The 23,958-nt window shown below is 32.7% G+C and overlaps 1 protein-coding gene and 1 long non-coding RNA gene across 4 annotated transcripts in view; both read right to left on the minus strand.

Moving 5' to 3' along the window:
- Positions 1–968: 968 nt before the first annotated feature.
- LOC139515839 (uncharacterized) overlaps positions 969–23,958 on the minus strand; it is a 43,196-nt gene continuing 20,206 nt past the window's right edge. For 2 of the 3 annotated variants that reach the window (XM_071305570.1, XM_071305561.1), the window contains exons 10-15: positions 23,326–23,480; positions 22,569–22,719; positions 20,776–20,925; positions 3,526–3,681; positions 2,905–3,004; positions 969–1,910 (exon numbers count right to left, since the gene is read on the minus strand). In XM_071305570.1, the coding sequence (XP_071161671.1) occupies positions 1,841–1,910; positions 2,905–3,004; positions 3,526–3,681; positions 20,776–20,925; positions 22,569–22,719; positions 23,326–23,480 (782 nt within the window). In that variant the 3' untranslated portion in view covers positions 969–1,840. The remainder of the gene's footprint in view (positions 1,911–2,904; positions 3,005–3,525; positions 3,682–20,775; positions 20,926–22,568; positions 22,720–23,325; positions 23,481–23,958) is intronic. The other variant, XM_071305577.1, reaches the window with a different exon arrangement.
- On the minus strand, positions 5,360–15,469 carry LOC139515853 (uncharacterized). The gene is made up of 4 exons (XR_011662857.1): positions 15,223–15,469; positions 12,238–12,315; positions 8,612–8,710; positions 5,360–5,731 (listed from the first exon to the last, which is right to left on the minus strand). It is a non-coding gene; the product is annotated as an uncharacterized lncRNA (long non-coding RNA).

The raw sequence follows: 23,958 nt of genomic DNA on the forward strand, positions 1-23,958 counted from the left end.
TGTATACACAGGAACATTTATATTATTAGGTATACTGTTCCCAGGTATACACATGAGATATTATCGTATTATGTTTTTGCATTAATGATTTTCGTTCTTAGTATTTGTGCAGCATTGGTAGCTGATTGGGACACCTCCGTGGCGCTTTATAAAGTTCGAGGGAAATGGACTGAATTTTAATACATTTGGATCATATCCGATACCATCTGTGAAACGAATATTTCATAACGGTCAGTCAACTCGTGATGTCGTCCGTAAAAGAGGGTCGAAAGATAACAAAGGGACAGTCAAACTCATAAATCGAAAATTAACGGACAACGCCATGGCTAAAAATGAAATAGACAAACAGACAAATACCAAAAAATGTAATAGTACACATGACACAACATAGTAAAATAAAGACGAAGCAACACGAACCCCACCAAAAACTGGGGGTGATCTCAGGTGCTCCTGAAGGGTAAGCAGATCCTGATCCACATGTAGCACCCGTCGTGTTGTTCATGTGATTACAAACCCGGTAATAAGTAATTTGGTAGGTCAAATTCATGAAAGGAAAGAGGGTTGTAGTTACGACGTAAGGAACATATCCGATATCACATGTGAAACAGTTATTCCATCACGGTCAACCAACTCGTGATGGCGTCCGTAAAACTTACGAAGGGATGATTTCAACTTCACCATTTGGAACTCTTGGTTAAATAGCTTTCTTGTGAGCAGCAACCCTCTATCAAGAAAATCATGATAGGAAATACAAGCACGGGAATATCGTATCAATTGGGAGATGTAGGTGCTGCTGGAATGTTTCTACTTAGAAATGGAAAGTTCACAATTGTGAAGCTGAAATCATCTCTTTTGTTGTAAAATTTTGTTTCCAACTGACCCCCATTGTCAGTTCTAGATGTAAGTCAAGATATGAGACAGACATAACTGTATCTCTTGTATCCGTGGAGTATGAATTAAACAGAAAACAGAATCACCAATTTTTTTTTATTATTTAGTGAAACAATATCACCTTTAGAGCGCAAATTAAAATTAAAGGATAGTGCTACCTTCTTTTCTTTCTTCCTAAGAAGTGCCTGTTTGATGTCAGCCTCATATGAACAAAGGAACAAGTCGACAAGAAAATGTGCACCATTGGTTCCCATGGAAAAGATAGCTGGTTATAAGGAGTAAGAAGGAAATATTCTATTTTCAGAAGTATTCTAACTCTCTGTTCCCTGGGGTCAATAAAAGGAACAATCCTATTAATGGCATAACAAATAAGTTTGGTTAAATGAGAGACAGGACATTATCATTAATGTTTTATGAGACGATGCAGTAGATCTTCAATTGACTCTTTAGAAAATTGATCTTGTTGTGAAGAGCATAGATTATTCAAAAATTTCGATAATACTTCAAAACTGTTGAAATTGTGATTGAAGAATTTAGAGAGAACTTTTTTAATTTTAAAGATGACCCACCTGAGTGACGATAACAACTACTCATCAGAATTTTTCTGAAAACAATCATATATTATAGAAAAAATGTTGTAGGAAAGAACTTTAGAAAGATGTTTAGTAGAACATCAAATCAACCCGGTAAACGTTTTCTGAAGTTGAGATACAAATATGCAAAACATGTCACATATGTAACGATTGTCACATTGTATTCTTGTCTAGTATGAGCTTTAACGCTTCACATTTGCATGAAATTTCCTTCTCGGAAAGAAAGCAACCCATGTATTTGCTTGGTTTTATGCAAGGCGAAGTTTGTATTTTTTCTTTCATGAAAAGAGTATACTGGTAAAATTTGTTTTACTCCTTTCATGTTGTTTTCATTTTTTATCTCAATCAAACTTTAATCAGTGTCCCCTCTGAATTGATGGTAAATCAATATCTGGATTGTATTCCCTATAGCGTGTTCTTAGGCACCTGCAATGAAAATAGTACGTATTACGAAATATTATCAAATCGGTCTATCATTTACACTTATGTCTTTCAAATTTAAAAACGATTTTAACAAAAGTTCAAAAAGAGATTGAAGGTTTATATGAATAATGATATGGAATTCATCACATTCGTTTCACATAAGCTTCGAAACCTTCAATAAAATCTGTAATAAATCAAATGAACATTCCTAATGGTAAATATTCTTTTGTCATAGTTACCCAGTAGAGACCAACTAAAACAATTTTTGGTTGCTTGTTGGAATGTCAGACAATATCCAAACCATAAAATATACATATTTGCATTTTAAAAATACTTTAATATCATCCAATTTTGAAAAGATTTGTTGTCAAATTCAGCTTTTGAAAAACTTTAAACTCCATTAAATAGTTTTAATGAAAACTTAACAGTATATTTATTGATTACTGGAATAGCACTTGTTTTTTTCATAAACTAGATGTAGTGGTATTTGATAGATATCAACCAGAACTGTCATCTTGGTGTTTTGTGTTAGTCTTTCCCACGTTTTATAGTCTCCCATTACGTATTGGTTCAACAATATGATATGTCTACGTAGTCTGTAGTAATTTAAGCTGTAGTTTTACTGATTGTTACTATTTCCACGTAGTGTTTATTCGTATGGCTGGTGATGCATGCATGCAGGAGACGATAACAATATCGACACAACCGGTATTGTTCCTTTTTAGAATCATGCGATTTCCTCAGTTTCTATTTTTTTTTTTTAGCTTTCTTTGTCTTCTGAAACGATTTATGGGGTATTAACATGGGAAATATCTTGTTCCGTATATATATTGACTTTTAATGACAGCTGCCTGATACTTTAGATACCTGTACTTTTCTGTTGTAAAGTTGCTGTCTCATTGACGGACATTACGTTGTTAGCTTTTTTCGATTTTTTTTTTAATTTGTTGTCTTACATTTTGTATAACATCGTTTCTAGCAAAATTACAGTCCTTACCATGCAATAGTTATTAAAATCATCAACAGCACAACGGAAACAGCAGCTATAATAGGAGTTTTTTCAGGAAGTACATGTTTTTGATGAAAAACTTTTATTTCTAAAAAAAATAATAAAATGGTATTACTGATAACACATTCTATCAAAAAAGCACCTGTTTATGCATGTTTTCGAGTTGTATGAGAGTACTTCTCTAGAACTATAAAATGTTATCTACTATTGTTATTCCATTTACGATAAAAGTTCCGAATGAAGAAATAGAATTTACAATAATACACCAGTGATCATCCAGTCTGTCGTAGACATTTTTTTAGGAATACATGTAATCAATTCGGTATGTACAAAGTCGGAAAGACTTCACTTGTTTGAGTTTTTGATTTTGCCATTATATAAAGATCTTTACGTTCTAAATATTCCTTAGAGTTCATGATTTTTTTTACTTTACCTTTTTTTTAGCAGAAATTGCAAGAAAATGAAAATGATGGAGATACAAATGTATACTAAAGATATCGTTGTCTCTGTATATGAAACACTGCCAAGTCTATTAGTGGTATGTACTACAGAAAATGGCCGAAGGCATATTCTTTTGTTTAACGGAATTATTGTTATTTAGAATCTTACCACTGGGCCCTGTGTAGACAGTGAAATTAGTTGCTGGCCCATATTTAAATGACCTAGATCTTATTCTCCAAGAAATGTTATAAATTGTATTGTCCTCCACATCATTCAGTACAATATTCCTCAGATACGGAGAAGCAGCAACTGTTATGTTCTTCACTATAATACAACAAATAACATGAGATGATTTAGTAAAAGCAGTGTGATCCTAAAAATCCACCCTCTACACTGGTAAAAATGCCACACATGTGAACATGCGTGACACATGCGTTTCACATGTGTGTCGCACGCATGTGAAAGAGACGTTTCATGCCACGCATGTGACACATGTGTGAAAAACAAATGTGATACGCATGATATACACATGTGATCATGCGTTTCACATGTGAATCACATGTGTAAGGAAAAACACCTGTGATACATGCGTGATTTCTGCATACAAAAGGCATGGTGCCTGTATCAAAAATTTTGCAAAATGTGTGATACGCATGATATACACATGTGATCATGCGTTTCACATGTGAATCACATGTGTAAGGAAATACACCTGTGATACATGCGTGATTTCTGCATGTAAAAGGCATGGTGCCTGTATTAAATATTTTTCAAAATGTATTCCTATTTGTCCAATTACCATGATCGTTGACATGTATCGAAGTTCTAATGTGAATTAAATGGGTTATACATGGGTTTTCCATATATATACACAGGCAAATTTTGTTCAGGTAAATTTCATGTGAGATTCACCTGAAACAAGCTTATACATGAAACTCGCGTTCAATTAATGTGAATTGAGCTCAGCTAACATGAAATTCATGTTAAATTTTTCATGTGAAGCTAACCTGAATCAAGCATTCGTATTAATTTTTCTAAAATGAAATGAAGGTGAATTGAGCACCAATCACACAAATTCACAGTATTTGAGCATATTTTAGATAAGTCAATGCTAATCTAGTGCACATTCTATTTTGATATAAATAAATATTCTTCTTGGTCTTGACTATGTGTTCATACTTCAATTGTATTTTACTTTCTTGATCCTTATCAATACAAATCCAAACTCACAATATCTCCAATGCAAAAGATAAGATGTAATAAAACAAAGAAGGCAAGCAAATATCCAGGTTACCTTAAGTTCACTCCTAAAATTTTGTTGGTTATGTTCAAGTCGCAATATTTTTTTAAAAAGTGATGTAAGGATTGGTAATTCAATTATAGAATATGTATGCACTGATGAATATTTCATTTTTAATATGTATATATATATATTTGTGGTTATCAGTCATGAGACAATCCAATCCCATTGTGGAAATTGTCTTACTTGCAAAAGATGCCAATGCTTCTTTAAAAATTTTGAAGAAAAAAAGTAGTTTACCCTGCCACATATTCGTGTGCCTGTTTTAAGCCAGGGTTTCAGTGGTTGAAAAAAAAGCATATCTAAAAAAAATTGTGTTAAAAGCAGCTCTTTGATTGGTATAGACTCTGGTTAATTAAGTAGATCATGACATTGTTTAGACAACTGTTTATTGTTGAGGACTGTATGTTAGCACCTTAATGCCTTTCATATGTTTTTGTTGTTGTGTAGCTGTCTGATTGATTTATACCTCATTTCGCATTATATTAATAAATTGAAATAGAAAGGTTCTGTTAAATATATTTGATATGCCATATTGAATGCCTTACAGTTATTTACAACTGTTTCCTTCTTATTTCAAAACAAATTTTGACAAACAACAAACATATCTGGCTTATACACTAAATTTAGTCCTGGTATCTATGACGAGTTTTTTTATACCATTAGAAAATTTCAAAGTTTGGCTTCACAATAATATAAAAGTTCTTGTTATTTCAAATATTTATATAAAATTCAGTTTAAAACATGCATTATTCATTTTTAGACTATAATTGTCATTTTGACACAATAATTTGAATTTGAATTGTCATGATTGTATTATATTCTGAAAGTACTTGTGTTTGAAAAAATATACACAATATTTAATTCCATGTGTTTGAGATTTCTTGCATACATCACTCCCATATCATGTCTTTGTTTAAGAGTTCTCTCCTGCATGTATCTGCTGTAATTGCTATTTGTACCCACGGCTTCCTTCAAACATTTGCACTTATCCTTCTAAGATGTTGCTTGAATGATAAAATCCTGTAATACATTATCAGCCATCAGACTCTTGGCATGCTTGGAATACAGTTGCTGTAATTAAAAAAAAAATAACCATAAAATATTGGCTTACCAATCAAGCAAAAATGATAACATAAATTTGATAAGTAATGATTTATCAAACTTACATATATATATATACATAAATATCGTGTGAACAACTGGAGTGGAGAAATAATAGTTGTTGTTTTTGCTACATGTATTTATCATGGTTGTTTTTTTTCGCTTTTATGTAAATCAGGCCCTTAATTTTCTCTTTGGAATTGTTTTACATCTGTCATTCCAGGACATAGCTTGCTTGATGCTGTATTGGTTTTGCTCATTGTTGAAAGTTGTACATACATGTAAAGTGATCTTTAGGTGCTAACATTCAGTCATTTTGACCTGATGAATAGTTGTCTCATTGACAATGATACTACATATTTTCCTTTTTTTTTTTAAATAATGAAAACTAACTCTATTCATGCATGTGTACTACACATTACCTGTGTATATAATATGTATGGCATTTGGACCTAAATTGTGACCAATTTAACCAGATACTCCGCAGGGTGCAGCTTTATACGACTGCAGAGGTCGAACCCTGAAGGTTGAGGCAAGTATGGACACAACATTCAAGCTGAATACAGCTCTGAATTTGGATTGTGATTAAATAGTTGACACATCATAGGTTTCTGACACAGAATAAATGTGGTCTAATGAACTTAATTGTTTTGCTTTTGAGCAATTTACTATGCTGTTGAATATTAATCCTCTCAAAGAAAAAATATTTGAAGAAATTTTCTTTTTTAATTCTGAAATCTAAAATGAGAAAAAAAAATTGACCCCCACCCCAATTTATTTTCCACGTCCCCCTTTCTCTTATTCCAAAAATGATCTCAATTCAAAATTCTAATGGAGTTTGCAACAATAACTACTCATTTAACAGTCAAGGGACTTACTGAAATAAGTGATTTTTAAATCACTTATTTAAGTAGCAAATTCGAGATTTTGTCACAAATTGGGATTTTGTAGTTTTTTCAAAATTTTAAACACATAGGTTTAAATAACATCTTTTAATTAGTAAATTAAAAAAAATATGAACTTTTTTCTTCTTTTAGGTAGCAAGGTTTATGACTTTGCTATCATTTACCTGAAAATTCTATTTTAGTTGAAAAAATGCTATAATAATGGCTTTAAATAATGAACTGATACTTTCTTAAAAGATTTTTCACAGCAGTGGGAGTATTTTTCCTGTGAAGTTCAAGGTTTCATCTTTCAGATTATGTAATAAAATTCTACTGTTCGGGATAAAAATTTCACTGTTCGGGGGTGTTGAAATTAGTTGGGGTTATTAAAAGAATGATACTTAAAGAAGTGATTTTTGGGAAGGAAATTGAGGTCTGATACTTAAACAAGTGATTTTTATGTCATTATCCTAGATTCAGTACAAGGTCATCACCTGAAATGACCTGGTCATCCTAGACAACACAGATGTTGGTTCTGATAAGTTTAGAAACATAATTAGTCCCTGGATCATTAGTATTCTATATTTAAAGCTACACTAATATTAAATCACTTCTTCTAGTGATTAATTTGTACTACTTAAATAGGTGATTATTAAAGAAAGACAACTCTAACTTCCAACCTTTATGGAAATAATGTTACTTGAATCAGTGATTTAGAAAATCACTTGTTTAAGTAAGTCCCCTGACTGTTTAAATACATCATAAAATATTAAAATATAAAATGTCATACAGTCATGGTTAGAATTAATAGTAACTTCTAAAAAAAAAAAAATGGGGAATGTGTCCAAAAGGACACAGATGATGCCCCCGCTAGCATATACATGTAACAGGGACATAACTCAAGAACTGTAAAAGTGAAGATGCCAAAAATTGAACTTAAACTGAGTTTAGAGGTAATAAGCATTATATACACATTTCATTAAATTTAGTTGAGACAAGCTTAAATTAAGAGAACAGAAACTAAAAAATTCTTCAATTTTTCCACTTGTAAAGGGGCATAACCCTAGAATGGTAATCAGAGTGCTTGTAATCACTGAATGGTGAAGATTGCTTTAATTTATCAGTTGGTAGTTAAGTGAATATTGCATTGTATATTGTACATTTTATATAGCCGACAACGTGACACCAATATAAGAACGCAAACATTTTGCGGTCGTATAAAAACGGGGACCAAATTAAAAAAAACTTAATACAGGGTTTGATTCAGCATATTAAAGAACCCCAAGAATTCAAGAATAAAACCCCATTGAAATTGGTCTAGAAATAAGCAACTTATACAAAGTATTAGAGAAGTATTGTTTTTGGCCCCTAATTCATTAACAGTTTGTGCCATAACCATTGATAACCCCCAAAATCAATCCCAACCTTTTTTTTTTTGGTATGGAACCTTCAAGTCCTTGTGGTACAATTTCAGAAAGATCCATACACTTATACACAAGTAATTGTCTGGAACCTAGGAAAATACTTATTTTGACCACTTTTGGGCTCCTTGTTCCTAAACTGTTGGGACCATAACCCCAAAATCAATCCCAATCTTCCTTGTGTGGGTTCAAACCTTGTATTTAAATTCCATAGAGATAGAGATCCATTTACTTAAACTAAAGTTATTGTACGGAAACTATGTCCAGTGGCAAATATTTTATGTATTCAAAACAAGAACAATTTGTCAATTCATAATATACATTGTATAGGCCAGTCTGACTAGGTAGGTTTGTAATATAAATGCTGATTATTTGAACTTCTGAGTGTGTGTGTATGGAGCAGGAGGGGATCAGGGTAAGGATGACTTGAAGCATACTTGACATTAGAAAGAGAGAAAAATAAGCAAGTGTACATGTACAATTATACTTGAGAACAGAGTGCATCAAATTATTTATATTTACTGCAATTCTGCAGATGAACATACTTTGATATCAGTTCTTTTTGCAGGACATTCACACCTACATGTACAGTACATGTTCACCAGTGGTTTTAATACTGTACTTTCCATTCTTTTGGTAACAAGCTAAAATTGTATAAAATCTAAATTATTTAATCAAGAAGTCCATGAAGTCCAAACAAAAATTAGATGTAGTATGAACATATTGAACTGATGCTCACTAATTTATACCTTTACATATAGAATAAAGGACTTTTTGTTTTTGATACTGACTTTATCACAGTAAAATATCAGGTGAGCCCGAAGGGCGAGCCTGATATTTTCTGTGATAAAGTCAGTATCAAAAACAAAAAGTCCTTTATTCTGTTTATCGGTAATTCAAAAAAAAATTAAAATTACTACAATAATAGAGAAAATAACAAACGAACTTCTTTTTCGCGTCGAATCACGGCGAATCACATTTGACGTCACAGGCTGCATTACGTCATTTGAAATTTTGTCACAGTGCAGTAAACATGGCGTTCTCTTGCACAAAGTATTGAAAAGGAATTATTGCATGTGTTTCATTAATACTCTGCTTTGGACATGACTCTAACAATGGCAAATATAATGATAGCATACCGGTAAGTCAGATTTCTTTATTTTTCACAAAGCATCAACATAGAGGGGGGATAGGAGGGTCCTGATCCCGAAATCCCGGGTTTAAAAACGAAATCACGAGGTCCCGAATTTAAATCACAGGAGTTTGTAATCCTATCAATAAGGGGTTAAAAATATACCAAAGTCGACTATCACAGTAGAGCTCTCGAAGAGCTCTCTTCGAGAGAAGCTCTACAGTGCATGGAGCATAGTAAGTCAGAACATTAAAATGATACCGGGATACGATATGAATCTGCAGATTTTTCATCGATCATCATTTTTAAGTTCAACGACGTCAAGTTATAATTATATTTTACTGAAAGGCTGACTGTAATTTGTAAATTATCTGAACAAGCTCATTTCTTGTCTACTTCATAATTATTTCAAACATTTTAATAGATGGTGCCCCGGTTACCCACTTTTTAAAATTTATCCCAGATTCGCATATGAATAAGTTCACTTTTTTGTTCTTTGTTGATGTTCTATGAATATCTGTCTTTAAATTGACAATGAAACCACATCTTTTAAAATTGTATATGATGGTCCCACATTAGACAAAAATGTCGAAAATGAGTAATTTCATTTTTTCTAGCTTCTCTCATGCAATACTGCCGATAGCGGTACCTTTTTGGTCACTATTTGTGTGTTGCGTTTAAATATGAATTGTAACACTTTATAGTGACTGAACAGGTAAAACAAATACTTCTCAAGAAACAGAAAAGAAAACTACTAGGAACGGCACCAGGCTATGTATTGGTATTGTATGAATAAAAACTCGAATTGGAATTGTCGGCTTTTTCATGCATTTTCTGTTCACATTTTCACAACAAAAAAGGCTAAACTAACTTTGTGAAAGTTATAATTAATGTCAAGTATTTCATTCGCCAAAAATCTCGTGCGATTCTGCGATAAAAATCACGCGCAATTTTGTAAATGAAAGGGGAAAGTAGATCCTTACGCGTTGCATTCGCGCATGTCATTTGCGTACTAACCCAATAATTTTTATATCACGGCCAGTCCACTGATACTGACATTATCAGCGAGTACACATCAAAGGAAAAATGTACAAATTACCGATAAAGAACTATATGTACTTTTACTTTTGAGTGAATGCAAAGAACATGTAAGCAAACAACAGAAAGAAGATCAACAGCTTAGCTAATAAATATATGTACAGTATGAACTTTCTGGTTTTAATCTATCTATTCTGCTGTATACAGTTAAAAAATCATTCTAGGCATTAATTACTGTCAGATGTTTATTAGATCTTGTTTTGCTGTTTTAAGTTAACAGGCAAAAATGTTAAAATACACCATTTTGATATAGGAAAGACTAAACTCGTGAACATTAGAGCTGGTAGAAGTTTCTATAATTTTGATATTATTTGTCTCACTGGTAGTACACTACACTGTAAAAATCTTTTTGAGAAAGAGCAGGTGAGATTTTTTTAATTTGAATTTAATGCACTACGAAAGAACTGTGTTCTCGGGCCTGTTGTCATTTGTGTTATAATCCGTACTTCAGGCATTTAACAAAAGAACAACTTTTCAATGTACATGTATCTTGCCAATGTGTGAATAAATTTACTGTCAAAAAACACGTCTTGTGTGTGTTTTTGTTAGATGCATTTCTTTTTTGTATACTGTATAGATCTGGTGAGTTAAGCCCTTTTCACATCAATATACATGTACCAGGTTAGGTGGGTTTGGCACCACAAACTGCTAGCTATATAGTCTAGCCCCCATCACATCCTTCAATTAGTATGTGCCTGTCCCATGTCAGAAGCCTGTAATTCAGTTTGAATTGTTTTTCGTTTTCATTTAGGGTCTTTTTATATACCAGACTACTGTAAATTCAGAAATTATTGTGAGGTTTTTATTAGCATGATTATTGCTAAAAATGGGACAGAGTTTAGTTGTAAACGCAATAATTTAAACTCGCATTTTGAAATATTTTTTATGAATTCAACAGGATTTTTCTCAAAATCCTAAAAATTAAACTTTCATTTAAGTCTTAAATGATAAAATCAGAGGCAGATTTAGGTGGGGGCCAGGGCCCCCTTTTTCTGGGAAAAATTTGGTTGATTATATAGGGAATCACTGAATCATGACCGGAGCGAGCCCCCTCTTAGGCAGTCAGTGGGCCCTCACTTATGAAAATTTCTGGATCTGCCACTGAAAATGGCAATGGTGGCAATAATAAATGCACACAATATTTCAGAATTTACAGTATATATCGTCGCTGTTATGCAAAAACCTTGTATCTCAATTTTTTGCGGAAATCTTTTTATCGATTATTTAGGATTAAATATGTATGTTCCACTGTGTGCGAAAATATCTGATCTTCTAACCAATCATTAACACGAATTCTGACATGTGACGAAAAAGTGAAGTCGGATTGGTGAGACATTTTGTTGTGCGAAAATATCGTATCTCAAAAGAAAAACACATTGCACGGCAGCGGACATTATACATGTTATAACAGGTACAGTTTTATCAATTTTAGGTTCTCAAAGCTAATATATTAGCTTAAAAATAATGAAAAACTTTGAAAATACAATTTAAGTGCAGAAATATTTGCTCGTCTTGGTTATTGATTTGTTAGAAGATCAGATATTTTCGCATACAGTGGAACATACATATTTAATTCTAAATAATCGATAAAAAGATTTCAGTTTTTACTGCCTGGTGTAAAATTGCCAAAACCTTAAATACGAGGTTTTTGCATAACAGCGACGATATGGTATAATGTATGGGCTTTGCTCATGGTTAAAGGATGTATGGTGACCTATAGTTGTTAACTTTGATGTCATTTGATCTCTGATGGAGAGTTGTCTTTTCTCATTAGTGTAAACATTTTTTTTTTTTTAAATAATTAGGTAATTTAAACATTACAATATAAGACACTTTTATTAGTATTAGGATTGGAAAACAAGTGAATTTTCACTTTTACAAATTCCTCTCTTTTCTTATTGGCAATCATACTACATTTTCTTATTTTTATATTTACATTACCTTTCATCTTCTTGAGCGGTCCACTTCCTCAGTACAACAAGGAGTCCTAAATGCATGATTTTGAGTTGGCTAAAAAACCTATAAGATATATTATGATACAATTAACAGGTTTCTTTGCAATTATCTGGCAAATCAATAAAAAAATTAAGCATATAAGAGTAGTTAAATAAATGTATTCTCCAATAAATACATACATTTCCCCAGTTGACAAGGCAAAACTAAGGAGGGAGCCGCAATATTGAATTGATTGGATCAACAAAGGTTCGATTTACTACAATGTTGTCATTAATAGAACAACACCATCTCCAATTCACTGTTTTATAGTGATTTTATCCAAATTTGAATCGAAGAGGCAACTTATTAACCTCCAATTTGTAAGTTTTCATTTGTATGAAGTCATATTTAGCCATGACGTCTTTGCGCGAAAATCATTCATGAAGTTTCACAGATTTTTTTGTATGTCAAATTTATACATTTTTTCAAACTCCATCGTATTATATCTTTTTGTTATGAATTAGAATCGGAATACCAGTACTGTAGTTGAAGAGTTGTCAACGTCAATTGTGGATTTGACGGTTGCAAATGCAGTTTTACTGGTGACAGTCACATTTTTTTTTAAATCTGGGAAGATAAGTTTTCATTTTTTAAAGTAGGGCAAGTTGGCAGACCTTTATAACATATACATGTATATAAAAAAATTTAAATCCCACCTGCCTTTCTCAATGAAATTTTTACAGTGTGCTGTACTACTTTTGGGACAAATTATATCAAAATTATAGAAAACTTCATCGGCTCTAACTCAAAATATGGACAATTTTATATATAGGGCGTCTTGAAATCTTTTGACAGCTTCCGAGGTGCTAATTTTTAACCTTTTTCAGCTGGACCAAACTCTACTTTCCTAAAAAAAAATTAGGGATCCAAATTTTTTTTAAATGTAATTTCACCCCCTTTCTTGCAATTTGAGGCATTAAACATGGAGAAATAAATTTGGAAGGGGTATAAAAATTAATGGCAAGTAACCCACTGTCAACACTAGGGACTATATTCGTGAATAACGAAAATCAAGGGACGACAATTGCGGTCTCGGACCTTATGCATCTTTATTGACAACATATATCATGTATACAGTAAAAAAAAGAATATGAACTCGTGATACACACAGAAACGTAAACAAAAGAAATGAGCAGTGCCTTTTCCTATCATAAAAAAGTGCCCTGCCCTCCACTGGCACCCTGCCCCTTTTGATTTCTAGCTGGAGCACTGTATATTGATGTATTCATTTAGATTTTTCCCAAGTAAGGTGAGTTGCCACTGTCATGACTGTTGGCAGGAGTATAATTAGGGATTGAAGTATGAGCATAAAAGCATAAAAGATTTATTTAAAGTCAGTTATACATATAACAATACAACATAATTAAGCTCTGTAGAGCTTTTATCCGACATATAAGCTGTCGGATAAAAGCTGAAGTTCAAATTATGGCATAGTAGCCCACATCTTATATTTTTTACACAATTTATATAGTTCTATAAAAGAAAAGCAGAAGTTTTAGAAGCCCACTCCAAATTTTAGGGGCATTTGGGCCCCTGCTAATTTCAAACCTGGATATTTAACTGGATTTGATCCAAAGTTGCATATACATGATATAAAGTGGGGTGAGTTGGTAAGGTAGTTCCCACTTGGATTTTCAAGGGTTTAGGGGGGGGGGGGCTATGATGAAAATGTTATCCTGCATTGTCGATGAATGAGACTGAGCTCCCTAAAAAAGAGTGGAGCAATTTAAAAAACAGGCCGTGTTATTAAAAAAAGTGGGGCGTTTGGCGGGGTGGGTCTTTTCACCACCGAACACCATTGCACACCGCCGAACACCTGAAAAACCACCAACCACTAAGAAAAACTTTGATATTATACAATAAAACGATAAAATAAATTAAATTACATATAATTTAATCAATTTTTCGATTTTCATGGGCATCATTTTTATGTTAAAATCGAAAATCAATATAAGGAAAAACGTCTCCGGATTCATCACTTTCCGGATTACATTATGTGTGTTATAAAATTCAAATATATTCATAATTAGTCATCAGTTCAAGTATCCTGGATCTCTGTTCATTGGTTAGATTTTGAAATTTTCTCTTTTATTATTATTGGTACAACTATTTTATAGAAGAGTTAGAAGAAGAAAAAATGGAAAAAAGTATATTTGAGGTGTCCATGAGGGCATGAGGGTCAGCGGAGTTCAAAAAGTGGGGTGTTCTAAGACTCTTCCTTTCTGTTTTCTGTAGATATTTGGACTTTTAATCTTCTGATTTGTTGAATTAATAACATGAATATTATATTTTATTCACATTGATAACGATAAAAGACAAAATAATAAACTTTTGGGGTGTTCGGTGGTGTTCGGCGGTGTTCGGTGGTGAAAAGACCTACCGCGTTTGGCGTTTTACCAGCATGACCAGTGGGGCGAACTGACTTGCTTCCGTTTTTGTCAATTTTTGACTGATTTTCGGGGTTTACATGCATGACGTGGATAAAGTGACTATATATTTTTTCATGAAAGTATAAAACGTGTCTAACATCGTCCTAAAAATGTGCATGATTATATTTAGTCCAAATAATTATGACGTCTTGAAAGGCTATTATAATTTTTTTCTTTGACGCCTTACTTCGACGTCGAAGTAAGGCGTCTTCTTCTTCTCTAAGTAAATTCCTCCGCAACGGAGCACCCGTGTCACACAGTATAAAAAAATCCCTTAATTTTTATTTATTGCTGTTTAAAAACATGGAGCAGACTAGATTAGAATATATACACTCCTTAAAAGATAATTGTTGTCCTAAAACCATTTATTAATGTAAAAGAACACTAAAATAAAAATATTTACACCTACTATTTTATGTACATTAAGCATATAAGCGTCAAAGAAAAAAAATTATAATAGCCTTTCAAGACGTCATAATTATTTGGACTAGATTATATTTACCTTTCATTGGACAAGTACAAAAAAGTTATCCGGATACACTTTTGTTGCGATGACTTTTTAAAATGTATGTTTCGTTCCCCGGTTTCTTCCAGTTAATCGGTAATGTAACCCATTTCAGTATATCTGTTTACAATAGCTTTTTGAACCATCTGTTTGAAAAACCAAAGTTCTTTGTATCAACTGTCTGACCATTTCAAACATCAGCAGACGAGCGTCCTTTCGCGTCATATTATACAAAAACGACCACGGTGAAAAGATTTCCGGTTTTCCGTATTCAAGGATCCAAGCTTTCGTACATTTACGTATAATATCATATCATTTATGTGAGAGTTAACTTAGTCTGGAATCGAGAATGGGGAATTAAATAAGGACAAAAAAACAACAAAGTTAGTTAAAAAGCAAAAATATAGAATAAAGGATCATTATTCTCAGAGCATATATATAGTGTCTCTGGAAGAATCATGAGAATAAAGAAAAACTAAATAAAGGATATTCAATCAATTATCTATTATTTATAACTCATTCACATTTTGTTCCATTCATAATTAAATAACTGTGCAGAGGGGGGCATGATGGTGAAGTTTGGAAACGAGAATTACTCTAAATCAGAGAATAATTAAATGTAACTGTTAGACAGTTAGAGTGTAATAAATAAAATATCATGTACATATATTTTACAAAATGAGGTCACAGAAAACACAGATTTTTGTTATTACTAATAAGAGTCTGCAATTTGAGTATCACTGTCAGTGGCGGTTCCAGAGGGTGGGGGCAAAAGGGGGGGGGGGGGGGGCGTAGAGGGGCATACGCCCCCTTTGCTTGGACATTTTTTTTTTGTAAACTGATTAATCAGACAAGACTTCAAGACAAGACTACGAGAACTTTGCCATTTCCCATGTATTTTTTTTTCATGCGACAATTCTTTACCTTAAATGATGTTTTTTGCTGGTATTTACTGATTATGTTAAAGTCGTGTGATTCGCTATAGTGGAGTTGACCAGTTCGCCGTAAAAACGTCACTCAGTCATTTTGAAATTCAAATTACAGTAACACATGGATAGACTGAGGATGACAATCATGACATCTTCAAAGCGACACAGGATTGAGCAAGAATGTATTGACTTTAATTCACAATTCCACGAGACAGAAACGGTTATACTCTATTACACTTTCATAAAAAAAAAAGCAATATTATTTACCTACGAACATGTGTTACCCAAAACGCCTCAGCCTATTTTAACTAGAAATAACATAGCTGAATGATGATCCTCAGTCAACATAAGCTCTAGATACGAACCATTTGTTTGAGAAGGCAGTCTGAGATATTTGAAAGAAAAAATCTGACTCAAACAAAAATTATGGCCATATCTGAATTGAAAACAATAATCTTGTCCACTTTTTTGCTTTAAGAAACGAAAATTTCGAACAGAATCATTTAGCATTAAATAAACATGATGAATAAAAAACCGGGCATATTTTTTTGGGGCGGGGTTTTGCATGTGTGACTGGAATGTCAACTTGTTTCGCCGAACTGATATATTTAATACCTTTTTTCAAGACCATACTGCAAGCAGCTGCTCAGTGGCCGGGTTGTGGCCTTTATGTCTCCATTTTTCGATCGTCATTCATAAACTCGTTGTCATTTTAGACTTATTCGTAGCCTTTGGTTAATTTGGAACCCCTCACTTCCCTTAATTTTGTTGGTTGAAACATTTGGATAAAAATTGCTTGTTTGTCTTTCTTAAATCGTGTCGGTCGTATTGTAAATTTCATCGAATAGCCCGGCGTATATCTGGTTTACAGCAAGAAATCTGTGAGGTTATTCTAACTTAACATACAACAAACGAGAGTTTTCCATGTCTATTTTTTACTGACAATTCCCACATGTAATTATATATCAGTACATAGCTTTGGTTCCATACTATCATTTTATGAAAGACAATTAATAGGGAGAATACAGCATAAAAATTTTAAATGTCCAACCCTTACACTTTACACCAACTTTAAAATATACATGCCCAAATAGGGAACCATTAAAAATATGCATTTTACACTTATTTTATGTTTTTTAGCCCCAAAAAGTCCCATTTTTCTTCAAAAATCTTTAAAAAACTTCGCTCCACCCCCCTTTCTAAAATTCTGGATCCGCCCCTGCCTGTGACCGTGTCCAACAGTTGTCAGTGAATTAGAAATTTTACTATAAATCTGACACAAGTTCAGTTAAGAATCTGTGACAATTTGGATTTTCCTTGTAATATTCTTAGGAAATGTCCTATAAATATAAAAAAAGAAGATGTGGTATGATTGCCAATGAGACAACTATCCACAAGAGACCAAAATGACACAGAAATTAACAACTATAGGTCACCGTACGGCTTTCAACAATGAGCAAAGCCCATACTGCATAGACAGCTAGAAGTTTCAAATTCCTACTGCCTCATTCGCCTCCTTCATTTAAAATTACATCATAGGCGGATCCAAAAAGGGGGGGGTCTAAATGTTGGACTTGATCTGTTTGTCCAAGGTTAAACAATATATTTTGTTTTATAATTCTCAACTCATGAACTATGCAAACATTTTTAACACTATCTTCTCATTATATTCAACAAAAAGCTCACCAGTTCTTATCTTCACATGTTTGTCAAAATGACCAATCAAATCAAAATTTTATTTACTAAATTTGCCGTGAAATATTCTAAAACATAAGTTGCCAAATATTGAAGTTCCTAACTGTTCATAATTCACAGTACCTGAATTCACTCATGTATTCCCCCCCCCCCTTTTTTTGAGAAAAAAATTGATTGATTATATAAGGAATCACTGAAGCATTACCGGAGCGGCCCCCCTCTTAGGCAGCCAATGGGCCCCCACTTATGAAAATTTCTAGATCAGCCACTGCTTATGAAAATTGCTGGATCCGTCACTGGCACAATTTTAGTTTTATGTCATCGTAAGTCCAACGGGTTACTGTTGTTTTTATCCTTCATTCTTTTGACTTTTCTCAATTTATTGGATTTATGGCTGTAATTAACTACTACTTTAATTGGTATCCAGTACCGTACGGAACGAAGTATGTTGACTAAGTGTATGTCGTGATTTAAACACGATAGTAGTGTTTCTTTCCCCTAAACATTATGAGCCGCATTGAACAGGATAGATAACCTCAGACCTCAAACAGTTACACTCTGAAACATTTTCAAGTACTTTCTATATGCTCATGTGTATTTTCTTGTTAGCATAGTTTTGTACTTGGACAGATAATCAGAATGATCAACAATCATGTATTGGCAATGTTAATTGGTCACGTTTGTTTGACTGAACAACCAAACCAGGTAATTTTTAATTTTGACATGTCATGCATGTACAATGTTAATGTATATACATTCAGTCATTTTTATAACACAAGGGTTACAAATAAGAAAATCCTAAATAAAATATGCAAATCTATAATCAAGTGCCATAACTTACTGTATGAAGCACGGGGGGGTCTCAACATGGGATTTTGGGTACAGGTGTGCAGCTGGGATTTTAAAAACACCCCCCATTCATATATTGAATAATTGTGAAATCCCTACCTATACATATATTTCACAGCGAAATCATAACCCATTCATATATTTTATGAAATTTATGACCCATTGATATATCACAATCGGTCAATTACTACCTATTGATATATTTCCTCGGTAAAATTGCACCCCATTGATATATTTGACGGATAAAAAAAGGGACCCATTCCAGCGGCACATATGTATATACCTTTATATAGGAAGAGACCCCCCCGTGGTATGAAGCACCTGTTTGTTCTGAGACTACTATAACACACATATATATATATATATGTGTAACTGTTATAGTATTCTCAGATTTGGTTTAAGAATTTATAAGGATTAAAGACATTTTTCAAACTCGCAAACATTACCAAAGGACTTTATTCAGTTAGTGAGTTAATCGCCCTGGTTTATACATCACTAACCTCTAGAAAAAATGTTAAATCCTAAAATCATTGAGATATTTAATACTGATAAAGCTATAATATATTACTATATAAGTCCTTCAAATTAATCTAGGTATCTGAAATTTGAAATCAAAGATGTATACACACATATATATTTACAAATTCCACCCTTATGACTCTACAAGAGAAAAACTTGAACAATATAAAACTTTTTGTAGTTGCATCTAATCCACTATCAAGGGAGATAATTTATGCCAAATAAAAAGATTAGTAATAAAATCTTTTGATGATTATATGTGCCCCTTTAATGGAAAATCTTCAGACAAAGGTGAACAGCTTTAATGATTAAATTCTTCAAATAGAAAATGGAATAAATATTGGAATACATAAAATTCAGGTGAATTTGTATCTCATACTTGTATGTTACAAAAATTGAACTCAAGAATGTTAAATTTCTGTAATGAATTCCATGTTTTAATTCAGTTAACATTATAAATATAACTTTTTCACATGAACTTTGTCATGTTTGTTATTGTTAATTGTTCACATGAATTTCACTGAAATTAGATTGTTTTTAACATGTTTAAAGTAAATTAAGATTTTCAATGGAATACATGTCTTGCAAGGTATAAGATGTTAATAAACGATTTTAATTTTTTAATTTTTAATTTAATTTATTTTTTATGTGAATTTCACGTGAATAATCTATCGTAAAAATCATGTGAAAAATTTAATTTAACTTCATGTCACCAAAATTTGCCTGTGTAATTTACACATGTGTTACACATGCGTTTTACTATACATGTGTTACACATGCAAATATCGCATGTGTCACATGCGTTATCCAACACATGCGTGACACAGGTGTATTTCTGGCACATGTGATTCACATGCGTGTGTTACGCATGTGAACGCATGTGTACAACACATGATTCCCATGCGTGGCAAGAAACATGTGTTTTACGCATGTAACACACCTGTGACACATGCATTTTTAGGCACATGCGTGACACATGTGTGGCATTTTTGCCCTAGTAGGAAGGGATCTTTAAATAATTTGAAAATAACATTCAAAGGACAATGTGTCAGAGACAAACAATAGGCTAAGTACTTTTGGAAAGCGAAATAGGAAAAAAAACGTTATCCAAAATTGTCGCATAGTTTGTATGAAGAAAATGAAATCTTGTTTTGATAAAGTTATACAACCCCAACACGTAGAAATTGTAACCAAATAGAAATAACATGTGAATTCTGGACAAAACAAAGTTTTGTATAATAAGACATTTAAAAATTCGACCAATTCAGAATTACCATGAACTTTTTCGTATCTCTTGTATAAACAAGTATTGTTGCTTAATTTTATTTTCAGTGCATTTTTTTTGTGGACTTGTTTTTGTCCTCCTATTTTTGTTTCATCTTTACCACATTTCAAATTAAAACCTATAGATATACAACAGTTTTTAAGCAAATGTTAAGTATAACATCAATCATACATCAGGCTGTGTTTTGCTTTTAGGTCGGGTCGTTATCTTTTTTTATTTTATTTAAGCGTTAAGTTTCTGGAAATGAAAAGTAACCTTTTTCTTTTACGTTACCTAGTGATACATCATCCTGTGGATAGTATGTAATATAATACGATACTGGAAGCCATTGGTTCTGGCTACAGAAATCCTCAGTCAGAAACAAGTTCAATGTGTTCCGTATTTTCTTATCTCTATTTGAGATTGATGGTCCTTTAGTTGGAACTAAAATTAAAAAACATTACTTATATAAAACAAGCGAACACTATTTGGACATTTAAAGGAAATAATCAAAGCCATTATTGTTTTGGTTAGTAATATTTACTTTCATTTAAGCCAAGTAGATAATACTTCTGTGCTGACAAGAATTATCATTGATATATGGTCATAATTATAAAATTAATTGTTTAATAAACTTTACATTTTTGAAAAACCAAGGCTGTTCTACCTCAGGAATAGATTACCTTAGCTGTTTTTGGTTAAAAAAAATAGGAATGTTTGATCCTTAGCTGTTTTTGGTATAAAAAATAGGAATGTTTGATTCTCAATGCTCTTCAACTTAGAACTTTATTTGGCCTTTTCAAGTTTTATTCCTGCGTCACTGATTTTGTAGACCAAACGCGCGTCTGACGCAAATACAAAATTCCACTCCTGGTACCTATAATGAGTATATTACTGGTCGATGCCACTGCTGGTGGAGATTTATTTCCCCGAGGGTATCACCAGCCCAGTAGTCAGCACTTCTGTGAGGACTTGAGTTATCATTGATTTGTTCATAATTATAAATTAACTGTTAACAATCCTTTGAATTTTTGGAAAAACTAAGGCTTTTCTACATCAGGAATATAATACCTTAGCTGTATTTGGCAAAACTTTTAGGAATGTTTGGTCCTCAATGCTCTTCAACTTCGTACTTAATTTGGCCTTTTATAACATTTTTGATTCGAGCATCACTGATGAGTCTTTTGTAGACGAAACGCGCGTCTGGCGTAAATATTAAATTTTATTCCTGGTATCTATGATGAGTTTATTCATAAATGATAATGATTTATATTTCGTAAAAAAAGCATATGCCCTTCTTATGGTGAATGTCAAGGCAAAACGTGAAACTTAAGGTTGATTATCTTAATGTTAACAGAAATCTTAGCACGTTGTTAACCTTTATATGAAAAATCTACGCAGCGATTTTCCAAACAAAAAATCAAAAGAAAGCCACTTATTTTCCATATTCATATTAACATTTACTTACTGACTTCCTACACATTATTTGTTAATATTTTTGTCCGTCATGGAGATGTTCAATTTCATTCATCATTACAAGGGTAAAATTTTCAGCGGTTTAAAGATACTGATTTCAAGTGATATCTCCTATTTGCATGAGCAAACAGTTTTTGGAACTTTTCCTTTCATTTCACCTTTTATTATAACAGTTGTATTATTCATAAAACGAGCAATATTTACTGCTTTCTAAACTAACTTTCCTTTGATGAATGAAACCACAGTCGAACACACAATCATTTCAACTTTCAAAAATGAAGGAAAGGTATGTTTGTATTTGAACGCTGTCTGCACTACTATTCTTAAGCTTAACATTATAATTGACACAATAAGGCATCCAAAAGTTAAAATAAAGAAAAGCTAACAAGCAGGAAAACAGTATATTGAAGGTTATACTGTTCAAATGCTTCCTTAAACATAAAAAATTAACATGCAACCTTCCACAAAATGGTATACATGTATATGACAGAATTCCAACAATATAATAAATCAATTCGATAACTTCGGTTCTAACTCGGACCGAGTAAAACGTTTTATCAAATTTCAGACAATAAAAACATGTACAATTGATTACAATAAGTTACACTTACCACACAATCTACAATTAAAAATACAACTCTGTCGTGCCCAAACCATTCCAGGTCTATCTTTTAAGGCTACACCGAATTGCCAGTGGTTGTCCGATGCATTATAAAGTTCTAATCGCACATTTTGATCCGGTTTAGTGTAATTAAAACTGGACTGAATGCGTCATGGAAAAAAAATCAGCATGAGTTGGAACTCGCTAAGGAACTATACAAGTTTTTATTAACAAAAATGCAGTTGAAAATATTGGTTGTCTGAATTCCAGATGTAAAGAATATGCATAACATAGAATATTATATTGACACATTGCCTGTTGCTGATGACTTTTTAAGATATTTGCATTAGTTACTGTCTAATTAAGTATCCCTTATATACTTTAATGTATTAGTTTTGCAAAGACACTGCCTGCGCTTAACAATGTAATATGTATCGTTTTGACTGTGATTAAATGCAAACACACGACGGGTGCCAGATGTTGAGAGGTTCTGCTTACCCATCCGGAATCCCATTTTGTTAGGCTCTTGATGCTTAATTTTTGTTTTGTTTTTCGTACTGATATATTTGGTTGAGCCATTTTCAACCGACGTTTACAGTTTGTTATTATATTGTTTTTCTAAAACACCACTGTCCCAGACAAGGGGAGGGTTGATCGCTCATACACATATCTACACACAATGTAAACAAGTGAGCAAATAAATAAAAAAATAAAGGCAAACATATTACATCATATAGTATATGGATATGAACTAACTATTTATTTACCTGACACATCACATTTCCAGACATGCTGACTATTCCCCTACACCAGTATAAAGTAGTCACATTGTTTGATGAAACTGGGTCAGTATAAACAGAGAGCCACACATAGCTACTGTTCTTTTCCTTTTCCACAATAACTGTCACTCTGTCGTTTTCAACTGTACAAGGTGAAAAGAGAATATTGGTGTACGTTAATATCTAATTTACTGCAGTTTTCGTGATACTATTCCGATGTATTTGTCATATCATACGGTGACAATCGAACAGCGGTATACAACTATTGCCTTTAGTTACCGATGTACAAATCTAATGGTGTCATCACACAAATTTCAAAAGGATAAAGACTGAGTTCCTCTTGCCAAGACTTTTCGGTGACGCTCAGATCAAAATACTTAGAAAGTACAAAGTTGAAGAGCATTGATGACTCAAAATTCCACAGAAGTTGTGCCAAATACGGATAAGGTTATCTATGCCTTGGATAATAATATCCTAAATATAAGCATAAGACTGTGAAAACATTTCGTTTGTGAAATAAAGTACACCATTTAGTTCTTGATGGTTACCGTAAACCTTATGTAGTATCGATATCAGTCGTTATGTCGCATTATTATAAGACATAGTTATAACTTGGCGTGA

This window comes from Mytilus edulis, chromosome 1 (assembly GCF_963676685.1).
Source record: "Mytilus edulis chromosome 1, xbMytEdul2.2, whole genome shotgun sequence".
Classification (NCBI taxonomy): domain Eukaryota; kingdom Metazoa; phylum Mollusca; class Bivalvia; order Mytilida; family Mytilidae; genus Mytilus; species Mytilus edulis.